At 28.3% G+C, this 20,684-nt stretch overlaps 2 protein-coding genes across 2 annotated transcripts; one reads left to right on the forward strand and one right to left on the reverse strand.

Annotated features, from left to right (window-relative positions):
- The first annotated feature begins 880 nt into the window (after nucleotides 1-880).
- LOC139090685 (collagen alpha-1(XI) chain-like) lies at nucleotides 881-15,958 on the forward strand. Its single transcript, XM_070640485.1, has 91 exons — nucleotides 881-1,023; nucleotides 1,517-1,703; nucleotides 4,106-4,269; nucleotides 4,337-4,717; nucleotides 4,776-5,240; nucleotides 5,301-5,370; nucleotides 5,430-5,474; nucleotides 5,533-5,571; nucleotides 5,633-5,745; nucleotides 5,806-5,881; nucleotides 5,946-5,999; nucleotides 6,063-6,098; nucleotides 6,156-6,201; nucleotides 6,256-6,299; nucleotides 6,386-6,429; nucleotides 6,494-6,538; nucleotides 6,609-6,654; nucleotides 6,732-6,749; nucleotides 6,818-6,837; nucleotides 6,906-6,921; nucleotides 6,986-6,998; nucleotides 7,057-7,125; nucleotides 7,185-7,234; nucleotides 7,402-7,436; nucleotides 7,507-7,538; nucleotides 7,608-7,647; nucleotides 7,701-7,728; nucleotides 7,785-7,814; nucleotides 7,891-7,923; nucleotides 7,992-8,063; nucleotides 8,181-8,225; nucleotides 8,306-8,317; nucleotides 8,384-8,407; nucleotides 8,479-8,532; nucleotides 8,598-8,642; nucleotides 8,706-8,719; nucleotides 8,761-8,788; nucleotides 8,851-8,876; nucleotides 8,946-8,999; nucleotides 9,059-9,077; nucleotides 9,159-9,184; nucleotides 9,241-9,277; nucleotides 9,349-9,409; nucleotides 9,489-9,511; nucleotides 9,750-9,791; nucleotides 9,862-9,875; nucleotides 9,939-9,969; nucleotides 10,034-10,053; nucleotides 10,114-10,147; nucleotides 10,219-10,245; nucleotides 10,318-10,335; nucleotides 10,408-10,424; nucleotides 10,490-10,535; nucleotides 10,593-10,628; nucleotides 10,695-10,720; nucleotides 10,778-10,823; nucleotides 10,888-10,949; nucleotides 11,009-11,036; nucleotides 11,101-11,127; nucleotides 11,189-11,223; nucleotides 11,280-11,361; nucleotides 11,435-11,470; nucleotides 11,532-11,566; nucleotides 11,635-11,649; nucleotides 11,704-11,725; nucleotides 11,821-11,838; nucleotides 11,895-11,930; nucleotides 11,998-12,041; nucleotides 12,129-12,165; nucleotides 12,224-12,295; nucleotides 12,434-12,469; nucleotides 12,539-12,646; nucleotides 12,715-12,723; nucleotides 12,794-12,838; nucleotides 12,937-12,972; nucleotides 13,073-13,099; nucleotides 13,174-13,191; nucleotides 13,253-13,270; nucleotides 13,331-13,357; nucleotides 13,418-13,462; nucleotides 13,526-13,590; nucleotides 13,644-13,764; nucleotides 13,826-13,879; nucleotides 13,935-13,968; nucleotides 14,205-14,232; nucleotides 14,294-14,345; nucleotides 14,415-14,462; nucleotides 14,530-14,555; nucleotides 14,624-14,705; nucleotides 14,764-15,170; nucleotides 15,233-15,958. Exons 2-91 carry the CDS (start codon nucleotides 1,604-1,606, stop codon nucleotides 15,728-15,730), a joined length of 5,382 nt encoding a protein of 1,793 aa, XP_070496586.1. The 5' UTR covers nucleotides 881-1,023; nucleotides 1,517-1,603; the 3' UTR covers nucleotides 15,731-15,958.
- Nucleotides 15,959-16,316: 358 nt separating this feature from the next.
- Mnn1 (menin 1) lies at nucleotides 16,317-20,504 on the reverse strand. Its single transcript, XM_070640524.1, has 3 exons — nucleotides 19,912-20,504; nucleotides 19,234-19,822; nucleotides 16,317-19,160 (listed from the first exon to the last, which is right to left on the reverse strand). The coding sequence occupies exons 1-3, from the start codon at nucleotides 20,447-20,449 to the stop codon at nucleotides 18,284-18,286; spliced, it is 2,004 nt and encodes a 667-aa protein (XP_070496625.1). The 5' UTR covers nucleotides 20,450-20,504; the 3' UTR covers nucleotides 16,317-18,283.
- Between the last annotated feature and the right edge of the window lie 180 nt (nucleotides 20,505-20,684).

Raw genomic sequence — 20,684 nt, forward strand, 5'->3', positions numbered from 1 at the left:
ATTTAATGTTTTCGTTTCCCACAATTTCTTTTCTTATTTATTATCATTTGCTCCTCCTTCCTCCTGTTATGATGTATTGTAAAATGTTAAAAAATTCAGTGGCTTAGTAATTTTCAATATTTAATGATATATTTATTTTACAATGCTAAATATTCTACGTATTGCAATCAAATAGAGTTTTTCGACTAATATTTTAATAAATTTCATAATTCGTAATAATCACATCCCTTTAAAATTAAGAATGTAAAATTTACAAAGTCTGCATTGATTTCTCGATTAAATTTAATTAAAATTTTGGAGAATTTATTAGAGAAAGTATCTTATAGGTTTTTTTCAAATTAGGGTGAGCATGATCACGAAAACCAATAAATTTCTATAAATCTAGATGTACATGTCAATTGTTTGAAGAGTAGCATTCACGTTTTTCAATTTAACTGGCATTATTGTGCAAACATGGCCAAATCAATTTTGACGCTTCTGAACATAAATATCAATATTGACATAAACATTCTCTGCTATCGACACTAAAATCAAAAATCATTGTGCCAGTATTAAGTCGTGTCATGTCAGGTAATATTTATTGTAGACATATATATCACTTTTATTTATATATACTAAATTTTGTATATACCTATGTGTATGCACATGAAAAAAATTCATATATCAAATATTCTTGATCAGGTTGATATCAAGTTGAATGAATATTAAAAACATCATTTTAATAACTACAAAGTGACAAATCAAAAATAAATTATTCAAATAAATCTTTTTAATTAAATTATCAGCACTTTTTTTGACATTTAAATTTATTTTGATAAGCCACAGGGTATAAAAGCAGCGCTCAATCTTAGAACAAATTTAGTTTTTCGGCTGAAATTGGTAAGTGAACAAGTGAAATAAGTGAGTAAGTGAAGTGAATTAGTGACGTTTAATGAGAACGGGAGAGAACAGTGAGAGTGACAAAGTGGAAAATCTTAGGAAGGAGACAAACACTGTGTTACTCTAATTATTTAGCGGTTAAAGGTTATCATTACAAATTGTTTTAATTTTCTCTTTTTATTATGTGTTAAGACTTTTACACCTGAAAATAATTAACCTCGTGGAATTCATGGAATATATAACATTTTATTAAATTAATTGGAAGTGATAAATGTGAAAAAGTTTAATGAAATATTAATATAATTTTTTATTTGAAGATAGTTATTTCAATACTTCCTCAAAAAAGTCAAAATGTTATCAATTAAATTCAGTGAACATTATGAATACTCATTGAGAAAATTTAGTTTTTGTGAGAAAAGTTGCAAAATTGAGTGTCTATTGTAATGCTCAAAATTCAAATTGAATAAAAATCATGAAAAGTGAATTTAAAAATGATCCAAAAAATTATGTGCACAATGAGATTTTTTGAAAATGTTGTTAAAAAAAATATAAGTGAACATACAGTTTAGATAAAAAAAAAATTGATTTTGACTTCAATTCTAATTTATTTTTTTTTTTTCAAATCTTCTTTTTCTAGAATTCAAATTTGATAATAATTTGAAAGAATACATACAAAGCTGAAATATTATGTGAATACTGTGATCAGAGCATTAAATTTTTGAAAATGAGATTAAAAATATATTTTACTCACTTCACTCAAACAGTTATTATTTCGACATTGCTCTGTTGTTTATCGTTGGAATACTCACTAGCTGATGATGACAGTAAGTAAAAGGTTTCAATTTTAAGTGTTTTTCAATACCTAGTAAGAAAAAGTACCAGCAAAAATATACTTAATCACTTTAACCTCGTCAAAAATCTATCTTTTTCATATGATTAAAGAGAATAAAACTTAGTAGATGTTTAAGAACAACAAGCAAGCTAAACCATTCATTAACAATGCTGAAATATTTATAAATTTTTTTAATTTTCACAATTACTATAGCAATTAATTCAAATATAATATAATTCGAAAATATAATATTTAAATAATTTCGATACTGGAATAAAGTCCAACCAAGCAAGTTGGGCAGGGGCACCGCTAAAATTTCTTCTGGATTTAAGAAATGAAAGATATTAAGATATATTCATTATTCCAAGCAAAATTTTTAATAAAGTTTCCGGAAGATATATGATTCTGATTAAGATTTTTGGTTTTTTTTCTTTTTATAAACAAGTTTCAATTTTCTTTACTGGTTTAAATGTTTTAAAAAGAAACGGAGTTTAAAAACCGGATACTTATGATTCTGACTTACGATTTTTGGTTCTTTTTTCTTTTTATAAACATTTTAGTTTCAATTTTCTTTACTGGTTTAAATGTAAATTTAAAATTGATTTATATATAGAAACATCTTGTTCCATAATTTACAAAAATGTTTCATATGTAATACATTGATATTCTTTACGTTAATGTAATATATGTGGAACATTTTGTTTACAAAATAAATATAAAACCCTTAATTTTCTTTCTTTATGTCATTCCGCTGTCAAATTCGAAATTGCGGTTTGTTCAACTAGAGTATCTCTGTTTTGATCTTAAAAATTTAAAGTTTATAAAGTACCTCTGTTTTCATTGTTTACACTCATATAATCTCAAACGATCTATTTCAGTGTTTTTACACCAGTGGGTATATAAAAGTTTTGATAATATCAAATGTTCAATTATTTTCACTCTAATTCTGAAAATTGTCATTCTGTTCCCACATGAATGTTAAGGTTTACACTAGTTGTGTAAAAAAAGTTTTATAGTAGTACCTAAAAAATTAAAATCGTTTTGATAATGTTAAAAGATATTTTTTTATTGATGAGATATTTTAGTTTTAAATAAGACTAACTGAAATTGTAATTTATTTTTGAAAATAATTTCCAATCAATAGTAGAGTTGTCAATTACAAATACCAATAATATTTGGGTCACAAATAATTTGTAATTTCAAACCAAATAATTTGTATCTACAAATATAAGAGTTAAATGTAAAGCAAGTATGAAATTTTTCCTAAAAATCACATTTTTAAAATTTTGCAATATTTTTAAAAAATTTATGAAGTATTTTTTAGAATTTTTGAGCATTATTTTGATTAAATATCTAGTGAATACAAAAATTTAGCACATGTTGTGCATTTGAAAGTCTGGGCGAAGATATAGAAAATCGCGCTTCATGTCTTGATGATTAGAATGGCTGTATTCATGATTAGACTTAGATCTAGACATTAAGTCATTCAAAAATACTAAAAACAGGACTGAGAACTTAGAGGTGCGCTATATTTCATTGAAGTACATTCAAGCTATGTTACTAATTATTGATCGAAACTTCTCTGCATAGAATGTTTTAAGTCGAAATTTTCTAATCATATGACTGAAGAGAAGTGAATATTTTAGTTATTTTTTGTTATTATTCTTTGGAAAACAATTAATTTCATTACTTCAAAGTTGATTTTTATTACTAATTGTACACTAAATGTGAATATACAGTAAACTTTTTGAAAATTCAGATATTTTTAGGGTCATGTCCATACTTTCGGAAATATTTGGTATTTGTACAATATTTGGGGGTCTCGATATTTGGGTATTTGGTATTTGTACAAATAGTAAAAATCCAAATAATTGACAACACTAATCAATAGCGTTAATTGTTCCCCAATATTTTCTACCATATTTCTCGTCTAAAATCTCTCAGTTAAGTTTAAAAACTATCATATATAAGATTTACACAAGACAACGAGCAAACCTTTGATTCAGCACAACAAAAGTAGAATATTTTTTCTTTTACTTTGTATTTTGTTAAGAGATTTACAGAGTTCATTCGTTTAAACCCATTTGTTTTTGAATACTATCTCTAAAATTATCAACTTGAATAGTCAAAAATCGACGATTAATTATTTTTCAGCGAATTTCCTTCCTATTAGAAGATACGTATTTTAATTTTCTTAATATTTGTAGTAAAATGAAATTAAATATGTAGTTATTCAAAATGGATCTTATTCACAGTAGAAAAAAAAAATGACGTAGGGAATTCTTTTTATTGATTGTGAAAAAAAAATATTTTCAAACTAATCAAACCGTAACTTGAACTTTAACAGCAAAAATGTTATCGCATCATTCTTATATATAAATATATTTTTAATAGACGAAGGCATTGACTTGATAACGAGCTTGGGTATCCCCAACCTTCCAAATGGAGTCAATGAAACTGATGGCATGTGCGGCATGCTTCGAAACTCTTATCAAAATTATAAAGCTGTAGCTTATTCAATCAATAAAGGAACGATGATAACGATTGCGTCATCAGATGTAAATATTTCATATGTTTTTGTCGCTCTATGTTCGATTTTAAATAAATAAATTTTTAATTTTTAAGGTATTTCCTAAAGGATTTCCATTGGACTTTTCAATACTGGTAACATTGAAAGCAAAACAGAAATTTTCTAGAGCTCCAGTTTTTTCAATTTATACATCAGAAAGTGAAGAATCTCTAGTATTTTATGTGGGTTCAGAAGTTTCTCTTTTGTACCAAGATGAGTCAATCATAGATGATAATATGATAAGCTTCGAAGCGAGTACCAATGATTTAAAATGGCATCGTATTGGTATAAGCATTAAAGGAAACTCTATTACATTAATCTTTGATTGTGATAGACAAATCACAAAAAAATTGTCTAGATCAATGACTTCAAGTATTTATACAGATGGTTTACTTTTCATGGGTGTTCAATTGGATGAAGATGAGGAATATTTCATGGTATGGAATTGCAATTTTTTATCTTAAAAGATTAAATTTTTAAATATTATTAATATAGGGAGACATACAACTGTTAAGAATTGCAAGTAAACCAGATACTGCTTATGAAATTTGTACAAAGTATACTCCTGAATGTTCATCTAGTATTAATCAAGCATCTTCTTCATCATCTTCTTCGATGAATGAAAGAATAAGAGAAAATAACTTAAAACTCCATTCGTTATCAATGAATCAAAGAAATAAGACAAAAACTACAAGTAATAGGAAAATTGAAAAATCTCGAAATGTTAACATGCTGAAAGTTAATGATGCAGCTCATGAATCTCTTGAGTTAGAAAATCTAAATCTCGATATTAATGGAGAAGATGACTATTATGATTCATTAAATTCTGGAAATGAAGATGATTCCTTCACAACGTTGTCACCATCTTATGAAAATGAAGATCAAATTCATGGTGTAACTGTAAATAATAATGAAGACAATTATATAGTAGAGTCGGAATATAATCAAAAGGAACATATTGTATGTTTTATTTATTACAATAATTGCTTAAATTGAATATTAATAAAGCTTTGTTTATAGAATAGTGTTAATGAAAGCTTCACAAAAATCGTAAATGGAGTTAAACTCAAATCTATTCCCGGACCAATTGGTATGAATTGGATTATTTGATGACAACATAATTATCAATTTATTAAATTTGAATTTTAGGTTTCAAAGGAGAAAAGGGCGAAAAAGGAGATAAAGGAGAAAGGGGTTTGAGCACAAATCTAACATTGATTAACTAGTTCTACAGTTTTCTTTTAAATTTTAGGTATCGATGGTAGAGAAGGCTTATCAGGCTTGTCTGGATGTAAATTATATCAAGATTCGTATAATAATAATTAATAATTGGTTCTTAAACGTATTTTTAGCACCTGGTGCTCCGGGACATGTTTTTATCATACCACTCGGTCAAAATAACGGGAACGAGAAAGGACCAGACACGCAAGCAGAAGCATTTCGTCAAATGTTGGCTCAACACATGGTAAAATTAATCACATTTCAAATAATTTCTAGTAATTAATTATTTTACAACAAAAAAAAGCTTGCCATGAAAGGCCCAGAAGGACCAGTTGGTTTAACTGGTGCGCCTGGCTTTGAAGGAAAGATAGGAGAACCAGGTATGTATATTTTTCAAAGCTAAAAATTAAATTCTTAAAATGTATATTACTTTTTAATATTAAGGTCCAAAAGGTGAACAAGGAGATCAGGGAGAATTAGGTCCACCTGGATCAAGAGGTTAATTTATTTTATAAATTTTACATATTTTAATAGTTTTAACATATTATATTAATTTGTTAGGATTAATTGGATTACCGGGACCAATTGGAAAGAGAGGTGAGAACATTTAAACAAAAAGTATTTAAGCTTTATTAAAATGAAAATTATTTACAGGAAGAGATGGAAGAGACGGCGATCGAGGACCAGTAGGAAGTCAAGGGTATCTTATTAAAAACACAAATAAAAATTGACTTTAAAAATGTTTATTTCATAGTTTAAAAGGAGAAGTTGGAGCTCCTGGGTTAATAGGACTCCCAGGTATAAAAGCATTTGAAATTAACAATAATAACTTATTAACTTAATTAAAAAAAATAAAATAAAATAAAAACTTCCTGGGTATTTAGGTGAAAAAGGGGATCGAGGACGAACAGGTTTAGTAGGAGAAAAGGTAAATCATTATGCATTTTTAATAATTAATAATCTATATGACATCTTAAATATTTTTAAAATAGGGTGAAAAAGGAAATGAAGGAACACAAGGAGACGATGGACCACAGGTAAATTTATTTTCATGTTTTTTAAATTCACACCGTTTTTAATTCAAATAAAATTAATTCAACTTTTAAGGGCCTTCAAGGAATGATCGGAGAAATTGGACCACGCGGCTTTACAGGTTCTGTATTTTTGTCAAATGCTTGAGCAAAATTTAACGTTATTTAAATGGTTATTTTATTTTTAATTTTAAAACAGGTCCTCGAGGTGTACCTGGTAAGTTTTATCTCGAAAAACATTTAATAAAAGCAAATAAATAATGAGAAATATTTTCAAAAATTCAGGACCAATCGGAAATGCAGGGGTATTTATCTAATTTTTAAATAGCTATAACTATTGACTATAACTATACTTATTGCAAAATCTCTGTAGATTCCAGGAAATGAAGGTTAGTAAAATTAATAATTATTTTATTTTAAATTTATCAATAATAATTTTTTGGATTCTTTTAGGTCCGATCGGAAGGTGAATTCACATGTATTAAATTCTATATGTGTATCATCAAAAAATTTATTTATTTTAGCAAAGGAAATACAGGGTTAATTGGTATTCCCGGGCCAGCTGGGATTCAAGGTCCTCCAGGACCACCAGGGTAAGCTTAATATAAATTAATTATTTAAAAAAATAATTTAAAAAATATTTTATTATTAGTCCACCAGGTAAATATTTTCTTAAAAGACATATTTTTAAGGAATTATCATAACAGAATCACTCTTTAGGTCCTGCTGGAAGTCAAGGAGCACAAGGCTTACCTGGACCAACAGGTAAAATTTGAATTTAAGGAATGCTTTTATCACTTTTAAAGTCCCTGTAAAATGTGGCAAAACATAACAAAATATATATTAATCTGCAATTTTTTAATATTTAGGTAAAAGTGGTTATCCAGGAAGTCCAGGATCACCTGTAAGTCAATATTTTTTTTATATATAATCAAAATAAATATATATAAATGATTATTTAAATATCAAACAAGGGTTCTGACGGTAGAGTAGGAAATCCAGGAAGGTAAAAGAACGTTATTTAGGATTTTGAACAAAATGAAATTTCATCTTTAACTCTTTCTTTATTTTCAAGTATGGGTCAAAAAGGAGAGCCTGGACAAATGGGCAGTCAAGTAAGCTTTAATGACAAAAATTATATAAAATTATACTAAATATGTTTTCGTAGGGTCCGATTGGTTTTCCCGGAAGTCGAGGTAAAATAAATAAAATTTACTATTGTCATAAAAAGCTAAATTAATATTTTATAAAGGTCCAAAGGGTGATACTGGAGCCAGGGGAGGTATAGTACAAAATCACAAAAAATAAAATGCCTAATCGTAAGGAAAATAAAAAATACATATATATTTTTGAATCAGCTTTGGGGGAAAAAGGTGACAGAGGTCAAAAAGGCAAGTAAGGCAAAAATCAGCAAAGTTAGATTGATTTTTTTAAAAGTTAAGTTTTATTTAATAAATAGGCGAAGATGGAGAAAAGGGAGACCGTGGAGAATCTGGAGATATTGGTCCACAAGGCCCCATAGGATTAACAGGTGACAGAGTTGTTAATCCAGGACAATTTCTTTAGTGCTAAGACTCTAAATTTTGTCTTGATTTTAACATGAAATTTGCAAAAAAATCTTGAAACTCAATCAATATAAAATGTTTAGGTTTGGAAGGGCCTGAGGGTCCAAAAGGAGCAGAAGGAGTAAGAGGTAATTTATTTATATTATTATTACAAAAATGTTTTATTAATTTTTTTTTTTTTGAATTTCACTTGTTATCATACTTAAAGGCGAAGCAGGAGGTATTATGCTTTAATACTTTTGAAAAATTGATATTTAGCATCATTTCATTTTTTATTCAAATAAAGCGATTGGATTACCAGGAGAAAAAGGTATTATTTAAATCATTACAATACACTTTATTCTTAAAATACCAATCTAAATTTTAATATAATGTTCTCAGGAAAACAAGGGCCACAAGGATTTTCTGGATACCCAGGTTCAACTGGTGAAAAAGGTAAACTTAATAATTTATTTAGCATTAAAATAAAGAACTTAAAAAATGTTTAAATTATTAAAAAGGTGACAAGGGAAGCGTTGGAAGCAATGGACCAGTAGGCCAAAAGGGTAATAAATTTTTTTAATTAGATTTTTAAATCGAAAAAATTACTCAATTTCTATTTTTTTTAGGTGAAAGGGTAAAAATATTTTAAAATTAAAATAAATAAACATTTTAACAATTATATTTATGCAGGGAAATTCTGGACAACAAGGTTGTATTTGCATTCTATTTTTTTTGTAATTTTTGATCTTATTGAGCATAAATTGAGTATAGGAGAACGAGGTGAAACTGGACCTAGGGTTAGTTTTTCATAACTTGTTCCATTAAGAATCTCAAACTAAAGACTGTAACTTTTTCCTTAATAAAAGGGATTTAGAGGAGCTCGAGGACGAACAGGTAGCAATGGTCCACAAGGCACAAAAGTTAGTTTATATATTTTAGTATCAGTTTTAAATTGTTAACTTATATTATATTTTAACAGGGAGATCCAGGAATGCCAGGTAAATTAAACACTAGAAATCATATTTAATTAAATTTATTTAATTTTGAGATAAATAAACTTAATAAATTTTCTATTAAAGGTCCTGGAGGATTAATGGGTGAACAAGTAATTATTCTCTTTATTCACTTAAATACGCTTATAACTTAAATCAAATCTAATAGGGAATCCAAGGAGAGAAAGGTTCAAAAGGAATTCAAGGTAAGTTATCAATAAAAAAAGTATATGCTAATAAAGAAAACATAATAAATTGTATTCATTGCTTCAACAAGGACCTATTGGGCAATCTGGAAAAGATGGAAAACCAGGTGAACGTGGACCACCAGGTGAAAGGTGAAATTTTACATAAGTTTTTATTGTTAAAATTAATTAATTTTGATTTGTAATAATCAATCTCTGTTCGCAAAAAAAGAGGGGAACGCGGTGATGTTGGAGGTTTGTATGATTTTAATATTATTTTAAAATTTAACTTATTATATTTTTGCCGTTTTTCGCTGATTTTTTGTGCAAGCGGATTTGACTTTTATTTATTTTTATTTTAAATTCTAAATTGTCAAAAAGATTCGTGAATTTTAAAGATCATTGCCCTTTTGCAAGAAAAATATGCGAAAATCAGCTAATCTCCATAGGGTAAAATTTATCGAATATTTAATTAAATTAATATAATTTTCAGCAACGGGTCCGCCAGGAATAGTTGGACAAGTCGGTTTGCCTGGTAATTTTTTAAAATTTCTAAAAACCATTTTTGCGAATGAGTAATTTTTTTTTTCAAAACCTATTTTAAGGTCCTTCCGGAGAGGTATGGTGCGACTTATTATGTCATTGAGCAGATGAGTAAACTAGATTTTCTTTAACATTTTAGACGGGTTTAATTGGAGAACCTGGATTGCCTGGTTTGTAATTTATTTATTTACCAATTCAAACATTTTTAATTTTTCTTTTACTTGGAATAATCAGGTAATTCTGGTCAACCTGGGGTATGTTCATATCATTATAACTGAATATTTTTCTGAATAAATTTTGATAACAATATTTAGGAGCCAGGCGTACCCGGTGAAGCAGGAAAAGAAGGTTTTTACAACAAAATTTATTATTCAAATGATAAATCGATAACATTTTTCATTTTTAATCCAATTCTTCAGGTCCAGTCGGAAACCCAGGTCCAATAGGTAAATTAATTTTTTAATATTTAGAAACAACTTTATAAAAATATGAAATTTTTTTTATTTCATTATTTTTAGGAAAATCGGGACCTCCTGGTAAAAACTAATGCTTTAAAGTTTACTTTAAAATTTTTACAATTTAATTAAACATTTGTATCATTATCACAGGACCATCTGGGCCACCCGTAAGAAACTCTTACTTTATTGCTTAAAAAATTTGTTAAATTTATAATATTTTGAATTAAAACAGGGATTTTCAGGTGAAAGAGGATTTCCTGGTCTTCCTGGATTGCAAGGTAATAATATTTAACATACACACGATTCAAAATTTAAAAATTCTTTTATTTTTAAAGGTTTAAAGGGAGAAATGGGTCCACAAGGATTTGCAGGTAAATTTACCTTTACTTATTTTCAAAATTTGAACATAAATATTAATAAATTTATATATAATTCAGGATCAATTGGTGACAAAGGGCAGCAAGTAATTTTTGAAATTATTTGTACAAGTTTAAAAAATCATCAATAAATAATATTTTAGGGACCTCCTGGTGCAGAAGGTTTGCAAGGAATTCAAGGAAGAACTGGTAAATTTTCATAGCAAATATCAGATTTTTTTTCTGAAAAGTTTCATGAAATGTTTTGTAATAGGACCACAGGGTTTGTCGGGAAGTCCAGGCGCAAAAGGTGAAAGAGGAGAGCCAGGTGTAACAGTAAGTTTATTTTTAGAAAAGAAGAGTTCTTTTAATATTAGTATAAATATCAATTTCAGGGACCAATAGGACGAGATGGACTTCCTGGTATTTTTACATATAAAAATAAATATATTTTAACAACAAATAATAATTTTTTGTTCTATTAAAGGCTTGAGAGGACTCAATGGATCGCCAGGTAAAGAAAATCGAAAGTTATAAATGAAAATAATATTATTGAAAAAAAAAAAAAAAAATAGGTCCGATGGGCTTGCCTGGTGAAGATGGAGATAAAGTAAGTCAACAGTAAATACATTTGCCTTAGTTTCTCATTTTTGATTAATCATTAAGGGAGAAATTGGTGCACCTGGAATAAAAGGAGAAAAGGGATCAATGGGTGAAGTAGGAGCAGTCGGATCACCAGGCCCGATAGGTATATTTCTAAATTTTACAAAACTATCGAAATGAAAATATTTTAAGCTTACACATATTTTAAAATTTTTTAGGATTAATCGGTCCTCCAGGATCAGAAGGATTGACAGGTTAGAAAACAAATTAAATATTTTTTATAAAAATTTAAAATTTGGTTATTTCTTTCTAAAGGCGAAAAGGGAGAAAGAGGAGAAGCTGGCACTCCAGTATGTTAATATTTTTTAAATAAACCAAAACCGAAATACATTTTTTTTTTTATTTTATTATTTTTTAGGGAGTCAAAGGAGAGGTAAATAATAAACATGAAATTTTACTGTTGCTAAACATTTTGCTTTTTCCATAGAGTGGTCCAAGAGGCAAACAAGGTAATACAAACCAACAAAAAATAATTGAAAAACCTAATGATTTATTTTTCTACTAATAAAAAAAATTAATAAATACGCAACTTTTGTTTTTAAAGGACCTCATGGGATGATTGGTAAGTTTTTAAAATAATCAAAAATTTTCACAATTTTACCGAGTTTTATTTTTAAGGTCCTATTGGAGCACCTGGAAATACTGGACCAAAAGGTATGCACGGCATAACATAATTTTATGAAAGCTTGCTTTTTAATAATTTATAACTTGACAATTTCAGGCAATCAAGGAGATCACGGCTCAGTGGGTCCTATGGGACCACAGGTATGTTCTCGATTTTTATTTAGAACTGTTTATTTAATATTTTCAAAGAAAAAAACAGGAAGAAAATTAAATTGTTCACATTTTTAGGGTCAAAAAGGTGAACCTGGAAAACAGGGACCTCCTGGTAAGCATAATATTTTTGTATTTTCGTTGTTTTATTTATTTAATTATTTATTCAACAGGACAGGATGGATCGCGCGGTCAACAAGGAGAAAGTGGAAGAGAAGGATTGACAGGAGAACCTGGAGCTCAAGGTTTGTTACATTCACGGGCTTTTTCCTATAATAAAAGAAGAAAAAAAAAATATATTAAATAAAATGATAAATAAATAAATAAAAATTCACATTCAATTTTACAATACTTAGTTGTTTATAATTTTATTTTTTTCATAGGACCACCTGGAATTAAAGGAATCGAAGGTCCAACAGGTATGTTGCATACTATTCTCAATATAATTTTATGAAATTTAAAGTATAAATATTAATTAAAAATTAAAGGTCCATCTGGAGAACGAGGTCAAAAGGGAGAAAGCGGTAAAATTGGAGTGCCAGGCCCGCCAGGGAAGCGTGGGTTGCCTGGTCAAGAAGGACCAAAAGGAAATATAGGTAGAAAATAAAATATATAAATATTTCCAAAAAAAACTTTCTTTTTTACTTATTTTTTTTAATTTTAGGACCAACGGGTAGGATTCAGCTCATGAAGTGATTATAAAATTGACATCCTTCAAATTTTTTGTATTTTTTTAAAATTAGGTTTACCTGGAAATCAAGGAGAACCGGGACAAAGAGGACCAAAAGGTTTTTTGTTTTAAATATATGAATGATTTTGTATTTTTCACCGTAGGTAATACTCGGATCTAATTAACATTGTATTTTGTAATTTTATTTTTGTACAGGTGATCAAGGCATGCATGGTGAGGATGGCCAAAAAGGTAAGAAAATATTGATATTTTTATAAATTTGAATTTGATTTGAATAAAACATTTAGCAAGAAACGTACGGTGCTAATTTATTTCAATATGATTTTTACAGGTGAACCAGGATTACGCGGAAATCCAGGTAAACATTTCAAGTTTTAAGAAAATATGTTGATCAATAACGTTATTTTTATTATTATTTTTTTTTTATTGTAGGAAATCCTGGCCCTCCAGGTAACTTTACAGAAGTTCTTGAAAGCATTTGATATTTCATATATTTTATTAAATTCTATAGGAATTCAAGGAGAACAAGGTAATGAATGAAACTAAATTATATAAGAATGATTAAATTAACTTTTTAATTTTTATATAGGCAAGCAAGGTGTAGATGGTCAAGCAGGTAAGCAATAATAAAATTTATTTGAAATTAATTGATACCCATGAACTGAAATTTGAACAGGAATTCAGGGAAATTCAGGGCCACAAGGAGAAAAGGGAGATAAAGGTGATTTTTATAATTTAATTAATTAAACATTAAAAAATAATACAAATTTATAAAATAATTAAGGCACTACCGGCCCTACTGGAATGATTGGACCTGTTGGTGCTGAGGGACCGATAGGAAATGAAGGGGTATGAAAATAAAAAAAAAATTAATTTGCATATTCTAATTAATATTATTATAGCCGAGAGGTTTGATGGGAGTGAAAGGAGATCAAGGTTGTATATTGGTTAATGTAAATTTTTGTGGAGTATATTATCAAAATTTAATATTTTTAGGTGAAATTGGTGCCCCTGGTGCAATTGGTGATTATATAAAATATGCAAATATTTCAAGTCTTTAAAATGCATTTTTATTCTATTAAAGGATTACCTGGCAAAGAAGGGCCGATTGGAAAAATGGGATTGCAGGGCGAAAAAGGTTTTTATTTGTTGTAATGATTTGTACTGCAATATTAATTTTTTTATAAATTAAGGTGAACGTGGAAAACGAGGAATGAAAGGCCACAGGTATGGGAAAACGCTAGAAATATAAACTACATCCCTACGATGTATAAATGCTCTCATTTTATAATTCAAGGACACAGTCATATTGTGTTTCATTCTAATATTCTATGAGTTTTTATTAGAATTCAATTCATATTAATTAATTAATCCAGAGTTGATAATCAAAAGCAGGAAGTTTTTTATAATCAATTGTGGAATATTCTTCTTACATAGTTTATCTAAATAATTTGAAATTTTAGAGGAGATTTGGGTGTTGCTGGTATAAAAGTAAGTTAGACTTACATTATCAATAATAATTTAATGTAAATAAATAATATCGTAATGATAGGGTGATCAAGGTGAAAAAGGAAATAAAGGAATGCCTGGGCCTCCTGGTGAAAGTAAGTTGTTAAACATTTTTAAATGAATTGAATACTTAAATAAATAATTAATTTTAATATCATTGTCAGTTGGTCAAAAAGGAGAAGTAGGCTTAGAGGGTCCCCCTGGTCAAAAGGGTAAGTAATTTATCATGAACATTTTATATTTTATATTCATATTTTTTTGTGAATTTTATATTAATAGGAAATGAGGGTCCACAAGGAGTTCAAGTAAGCCAAATATTTAATATACTAATTTTATTTGAATACTTTATGTACTTCAATGCTTGTATATTTAGGGTGATGTGGGAATGATTGGACCTAAAGGTCAGACTGGAATTGCTGGTGAAAAAGGAGAAACTGGTCCTTCTGGCCCACCAGGTAAAGTATTAAGATGATGAAAAAGGATATTAATTTATTGAATAAAATATATATATAGGTCCTCCTGGACCACCAGCGGAAGCTCCTTTGTTACCTCCCGAATTACTTTTTCAAAGTGAATTCACTAAAGGTGAGGATAGGTTGAGAAGAGATTTAGAAAATATTGAGCAGTTAGCAGATGAAATAGACGATGCGGATATTGATGAATTAATGGGTGTTGTAAAAAAGACACGAAAGCCTTCATCTAAACGTAAAAAGACAAAGGACGAATTTTCTCAAAAGTTTCTTGAGATGTATAGTTCAATTTATTCGATGAGACAAGAATTGGATCGGTATAGAAAACCGGATGGAACAAGAGAAAATCCGGCACGATCATGCAGAGATCTTTGGTACGGTTATCCTCATTTTAAAAATGGATGGTATTGGATTGATCCAAATAGTGGGATGATAGACGACGCAATTTATGTTCGTATCTGTTATGAGTATATTGAATTTCAATGAGATATTGTAAAATTGCTTTATTTTAGGTTTTCTGTAATATGGAAGCGGAAGGAGAAACATGCGTACATCCAGATATTCATAGTGCTCAAATGCCTAACATACATTGGAGAAAAGAAAGTGATAAAACAGATTGGTACTCAAACCTTCGGGGAGGTTTCAGAATTTCTTACGAAACAGTTGGGCCTATTCAAATGACTTTTCTACGATTGTTATCTCACCAAGCATATCAAAACTTTACTTATACTTGTATGAACAGTGTTGCTTGGTTCAACAGTAGAACGGAAAATTACGAAATGTCTTTAAGACTTTTAGGAGAAAACGATATTGAAATTGGACATGATACTCCTGTCAAACCAACAATTTTAAAAGATGGATGCCATACTGGAACAGCTAAGAGTGAAAGCGTTTTTGAAATTCGTACCAAAAAAATTCAATATCTTCCTATAATTGATTTTTACCCAATCGATTATGGACAACAACAGCAAGCATTTGGTTTTCAAGTGGGTCCAGTTTGCTTTAAATAGCACTCCCTGTTTATATTAACAATACAATTGTTGAAAATTCTCATTATCTGCTTTTAAAACATTTTTGAACAATAATTCTACCTCTTTTTTGCATTGACTTGTTTAAAATCCTTCCTTACTATTTTTTAAAGTTATCCCTAAAGAATTATTTTAAAATCTGAATTTGTTTATAGATTTCCATTTAAAAAAATAAATAAATATTTTACGAATTTTACATTAACAAGACAATGGTTATTTCATATTAATGTGCATTTAGTTTTATTAATCATCTGTATCTTTTCATTTTATAATTTCAGTATATATTGTTTGATTATTTTTTTTTTCTAACTTATAAGTCGGATCTATTGTGAAAGATGGGCCATTTTAATTGGACAATCTTCAATTAGTGTTACTATTTTAAACCTTGAGAAATTTATTAAATAATAATTTTACAGATGATATTGAATGTTTGTTTTAATCTGCAAGCTGAAATTTTTTAGTGAATCTGAAACCATCCTTTTCTCATTCAACAGATTTTTTGAAGCCTCTTGTTAAATTAAAAGAAGCTACAAAATGTAATGATAATAAAATGTTTTAAAGATGTCTATTTTAGCATTACAGGATACATTTTATTTCTCACTTTGATTTTCTTCTGTTTCGATTATTGATTTCATATCTTACAATCACAGCTATCTAATTAATCAGCATAGAAAAAAAAGAGATGCAACAAAAAATTCATGAGTAATCTACTCAATAATGAAATACTTAGAGGACAATAAAAATTTCCATCACAACTAATTACTTAAAGGTGCATTTAATCATAAAAAAATAACTCCAAAAATGTAACAAACAACTTTCATAAATAATTTGGATTTTAAATTTGTGGCTCAACCTCAAAATTCAAACTTGTGAACCACACATGAGAAACTATTCTTAAATCGAAATTTTAAACATTTATTTGTGCTGTGTTTAAAACGAAAATTATGATTTGTAATAAAATAGTTTTCTTAAAAATACTTAAATATAATTTCTTACAAGTAAATACTAAATGATCAAAATTTAATTTTAAATACTTTTAAGCAAATTAAATTAGAAAACATTAATTACTGAGGTAAAAATATTTTGATTATGAAGTAGGTAAGTAAGTATTTTTCTTAAATCAAAGTTGAATACATATGTATTTTAAAATAAAGACTAAATCATTGTGTTGAAAGCAAAAATGAAGAAAATAATGGACGAAATTGAAAACAGTTTCTATGTAAAAGAATTACAGCACCAGAGAAACTAAAGCAGAAATAAATAAAATTATTTGGAAATGACTTTCTTTTATGAAATAATTCTAAAAAAAAAAAAATGGAAATCGAAAATTTAGATTGAAGATTTGAGACAAAATTCTCGAAAATTACATTGTTAAAGTGATTACTCTTAAATATATATAAAATAATAATATTTCTAAGTTTATACACTAACAGTTTAACTTTTACGTTAAGCGCATTTAACATCCTGTTTTTTAAATACAGTAATTATTGTTTGATTTCTATAATCTTTAAATTAATATTATCATTTTAATGTCCATTCCATTAAAATTCAATAATGAAAGAATTTTAGTGAAATCGACATTTTTGCTTATTAAGGATTACAAAGAAAAATAAAAATAAATCCAATCTTTTGAATTGAAGATTTCCTCACTCTTTTTCCAAATTTCATTTCTTTCCAATTTTTTTTTCCTTTTTTGTACATTCGATTTAGTTTGAGATCAAAAATATTCTCATCCATCTTAATTCTATATTATAAGTGACAAATGTGATGTACATTTATTGATCTCAAGTTTATATCCAATATCATAAATTTTTTATCGCTTTCTAATAATTTCCAAAAATATTTTTTTTTTTCTCAATTATATAATTTCTAAAAGTTGTATAAAAGCCAAATATATATTTTTTTATCAATACAAAATTTTTCAATATGATTTTTCTTTTGAGGAAATCCTCGAATTTGTCTTTTGTGATTAAGTTTTGTACTTTATGAGATTTGAATTGAACCAAAAAACAAATACAGTGGTATTCAAAATGTGTGTCACGATACACTTATATTTAACTTTTTGTTTGGAAAAGGTCACCAAAAAGCGTTTTTAGTCAAATTTGGGAGTCTTTTAAATTTTAATTTGATGAAAAAAGTTTAAAAATAATGGAAAGCGTATCGCGAGAGAAAGAGCTTGTTCACCACTGTTCTAATATTTATAGAAGCAAATTTTTTCAATAATTTTTTTTTAATTTAGAAAAATAATTTAAAAATCTAAAAATTTTAAACCAAAATTCAACATGTAAAAGGTACATATAAAGTGGTTCACTCTTTAAAAGAGGACAAATAATATCCACAGAGAAGGGTTAAATAGTAAATGATGTAAATGTTAAGGTTTTTATAGATGATTGATCATCTTTCAAATTCAAAACGTAAATTATATACGTTCAATAATAATAATAATAATAATAATAATAATGATAATTAAAGTAAAATAAAAATGAACTTTTACTGTCAAGGATAAAACCAAAGATTCTCATAGAAAAACCCGTCTCATTCTCGTCGCGTTCTCTTAGGTCTTGACCCATCTCCAGTTGACTCTTCGCTTCTAGATTTTTTATTTCCAATGTGACTTTGTGCAGTAATTTGTAATGATATTGCATTAGTATTAAGCTTTTCAGCAAGTAAGAGATCTTTCAAGCCTTTCATTTTGCGCGATTTCAAAGTAATTATTGGCCTCTTTGGAGTATGTTCATCTTCAAAAATTTCTATCTTTCCATCATTATTATTTGTGTCATTACTTTGATCTTCTTCTAATTTTAAGTTTTCATTTTTAGAATCATAATTAACGATTGGAGAAGGTAGTTGGGGTGATGGTACATCTTTTTGAACCGGTGACATAATTTTCTCAACATCTCGCGATAACGTTTTTAGCGTACATGATATCTCGATGTTATTAGCAGTCTCTTTAGATGATTCTTTCTTGTCTGAATTTTTATTCAAATCTTCATCGGTTGATTCTGAAAAAGGAACTCCACCTCCGTGCAATAGAAAGTCCGGGTTTAAAATTTTCTCACCACATGCAGCAGTCAATTCATCGAGAGAAGGAAGCATTGGAAATTCTGTTTTCAGTTCACCATTTGAAGATTTCGTAGATTCTTGTGATTTAATTCCATCATTATTTTTTGGCTCATTACTAACTATTAGCTCATTTGTTGCTGTTTTCTTATTATTGTTATCGTCATCAAAGTCTGATTTAATAATAATTTTTATCTGAGATCTGATATCATAGTCAAATTTTGAAATCGAAAAGCACAACTGCTTCGCCCAACCAATGTGTAAAATTGGTGTATGAGAACCTTCTTCCCACTGACAGATTCCGTCATAAAATCTCAAAAGGTTTGCAAAACAATGCGGATCTCGCAAAATGCTGAAATTACAAAAAGAAAAAAACGATAATTTAAAAATTAGCTCATTTAATGGTGATATGGTTATATCTGTACCTTTTTGCGGAATGGCCACTTGATTCAGTTTTCATTATCTGTGGGATCTGTTCATTTGCAATGTCAAGAAACTCTTTGTAAATTTCTTCATCGTCACGAGAGTAATTATACAGACGAATTACATCGCTAGCATTAGTCCAGCACCGAAAAGCATCACGAAAGTTTTCCTTGCGATAATAATAATTTCCTTTGCACGAATAAGGATATACATGATGATTTTTGTAGTAAGTAATTGATGATTGTATTGCTTGTTCATAAAGAGCTTCGCATTTTATTCGAGCTGGTGTTGGGTGATTTTCTTCCATTTCTCCAAGATACATTAAGCTCATTGGATAGTTGTTTAAGTGACCAGCTTCATAAAGTATCCACAGTAATTGTTGTTGCAAATCTGCTAACTCAGCACAAACACTTGTTGGATTTAGATGTGGATTGATAGAGAGAACAATAACACCAAGTTCCATGAATCGTGTACAAATTACAGGATTTCCGGCTAAATACAACCAAGTGTGTGCTTCTATTCCTGGAACTACTGAATGTCCTCTTTTATCCTCGGCGATTTTTCCATGCCAAGTAATTTCCATGGTCTCTCCTAAAAAAAATCGTGTGAAAATTATATCATAATAGAAATTTCCAATCAACACTGATGCTAAAGATTTTCCTTTTCTCATTATGACTCACCATTATTTCCGAAAACAAGCCATACGTGATCTTCTGATAGCGCCAAATGGACATCGTAATTAAGGAGTTGACATGCTGCAAGCGTAACAAGAGCAACTCCAAAGGAATCTAGCTTGTTACCAGTTAAATAGCTATAAACTGACTGTAGATGAACTCTGTCTTTATAAGACGATCTTAAGAGTGAATTCCAGATCACATCCGAAATTTTCTTAATTTTTTCTCGAGTAGGCAATTTAACTTCTTGGCTTTCAACAGTCTTTGATTTTCCTTTTGTTTGAGATGGTTGCGTTTCTGCTATACTTACAATCGACTTGAATTTTTTGTAAAGTTCCTCAAAGGTTTCATAATCCAAAGTCGGGAATGTGCATTTATTTTCGCGATTTTCTCTATTGCATAGAACATTTTCGAAGAATCCCAAACAAATTGATATTAACGTAAGATCTACATTTTTCTCTTCATTTTCCAGTTGACTTTTAAATAACTTTATCACACTTTCTGTAGAGTCTAACGGAAAGAACTTACTTATTTTAGTATCCATTAATATTTGATTTCAAGTTTTTTTTACATTTTTTTGCGTTTCTAAACTTTTCTTATGTCCTTGTAAAAAATTAAGCACTTATTTCCCGCTTTTGAAATTTTAAACAGCATTTTCTTCAAAACTTCTAAATAATTCTTAAAGCAAGCCGGTAAATTGTTTAAAATTACTTCAATTAAAAGAAAATCCATAATTATGGCTTTTTAAGTCAATGCTTTTTGGTATTTATATTTTTGAA

The sequence above is a fragment of the Chironomus tepperi genome, unplaced genomic scaffold (genome assembly GCF_022539635.2).
Source record: "Chironomus tepperi strain 1889 unplaced genomic scaffold, CSIRO-AGI_Ctep_v1 contig_219, whole genome shotgun sequence".
Classification (NCBI taxonomy): Eukaryota; Metazoa; Arthropoda; class Insecta; order Diptera; family Chironomidae; genus Chironomus; species Chironomus tepperi.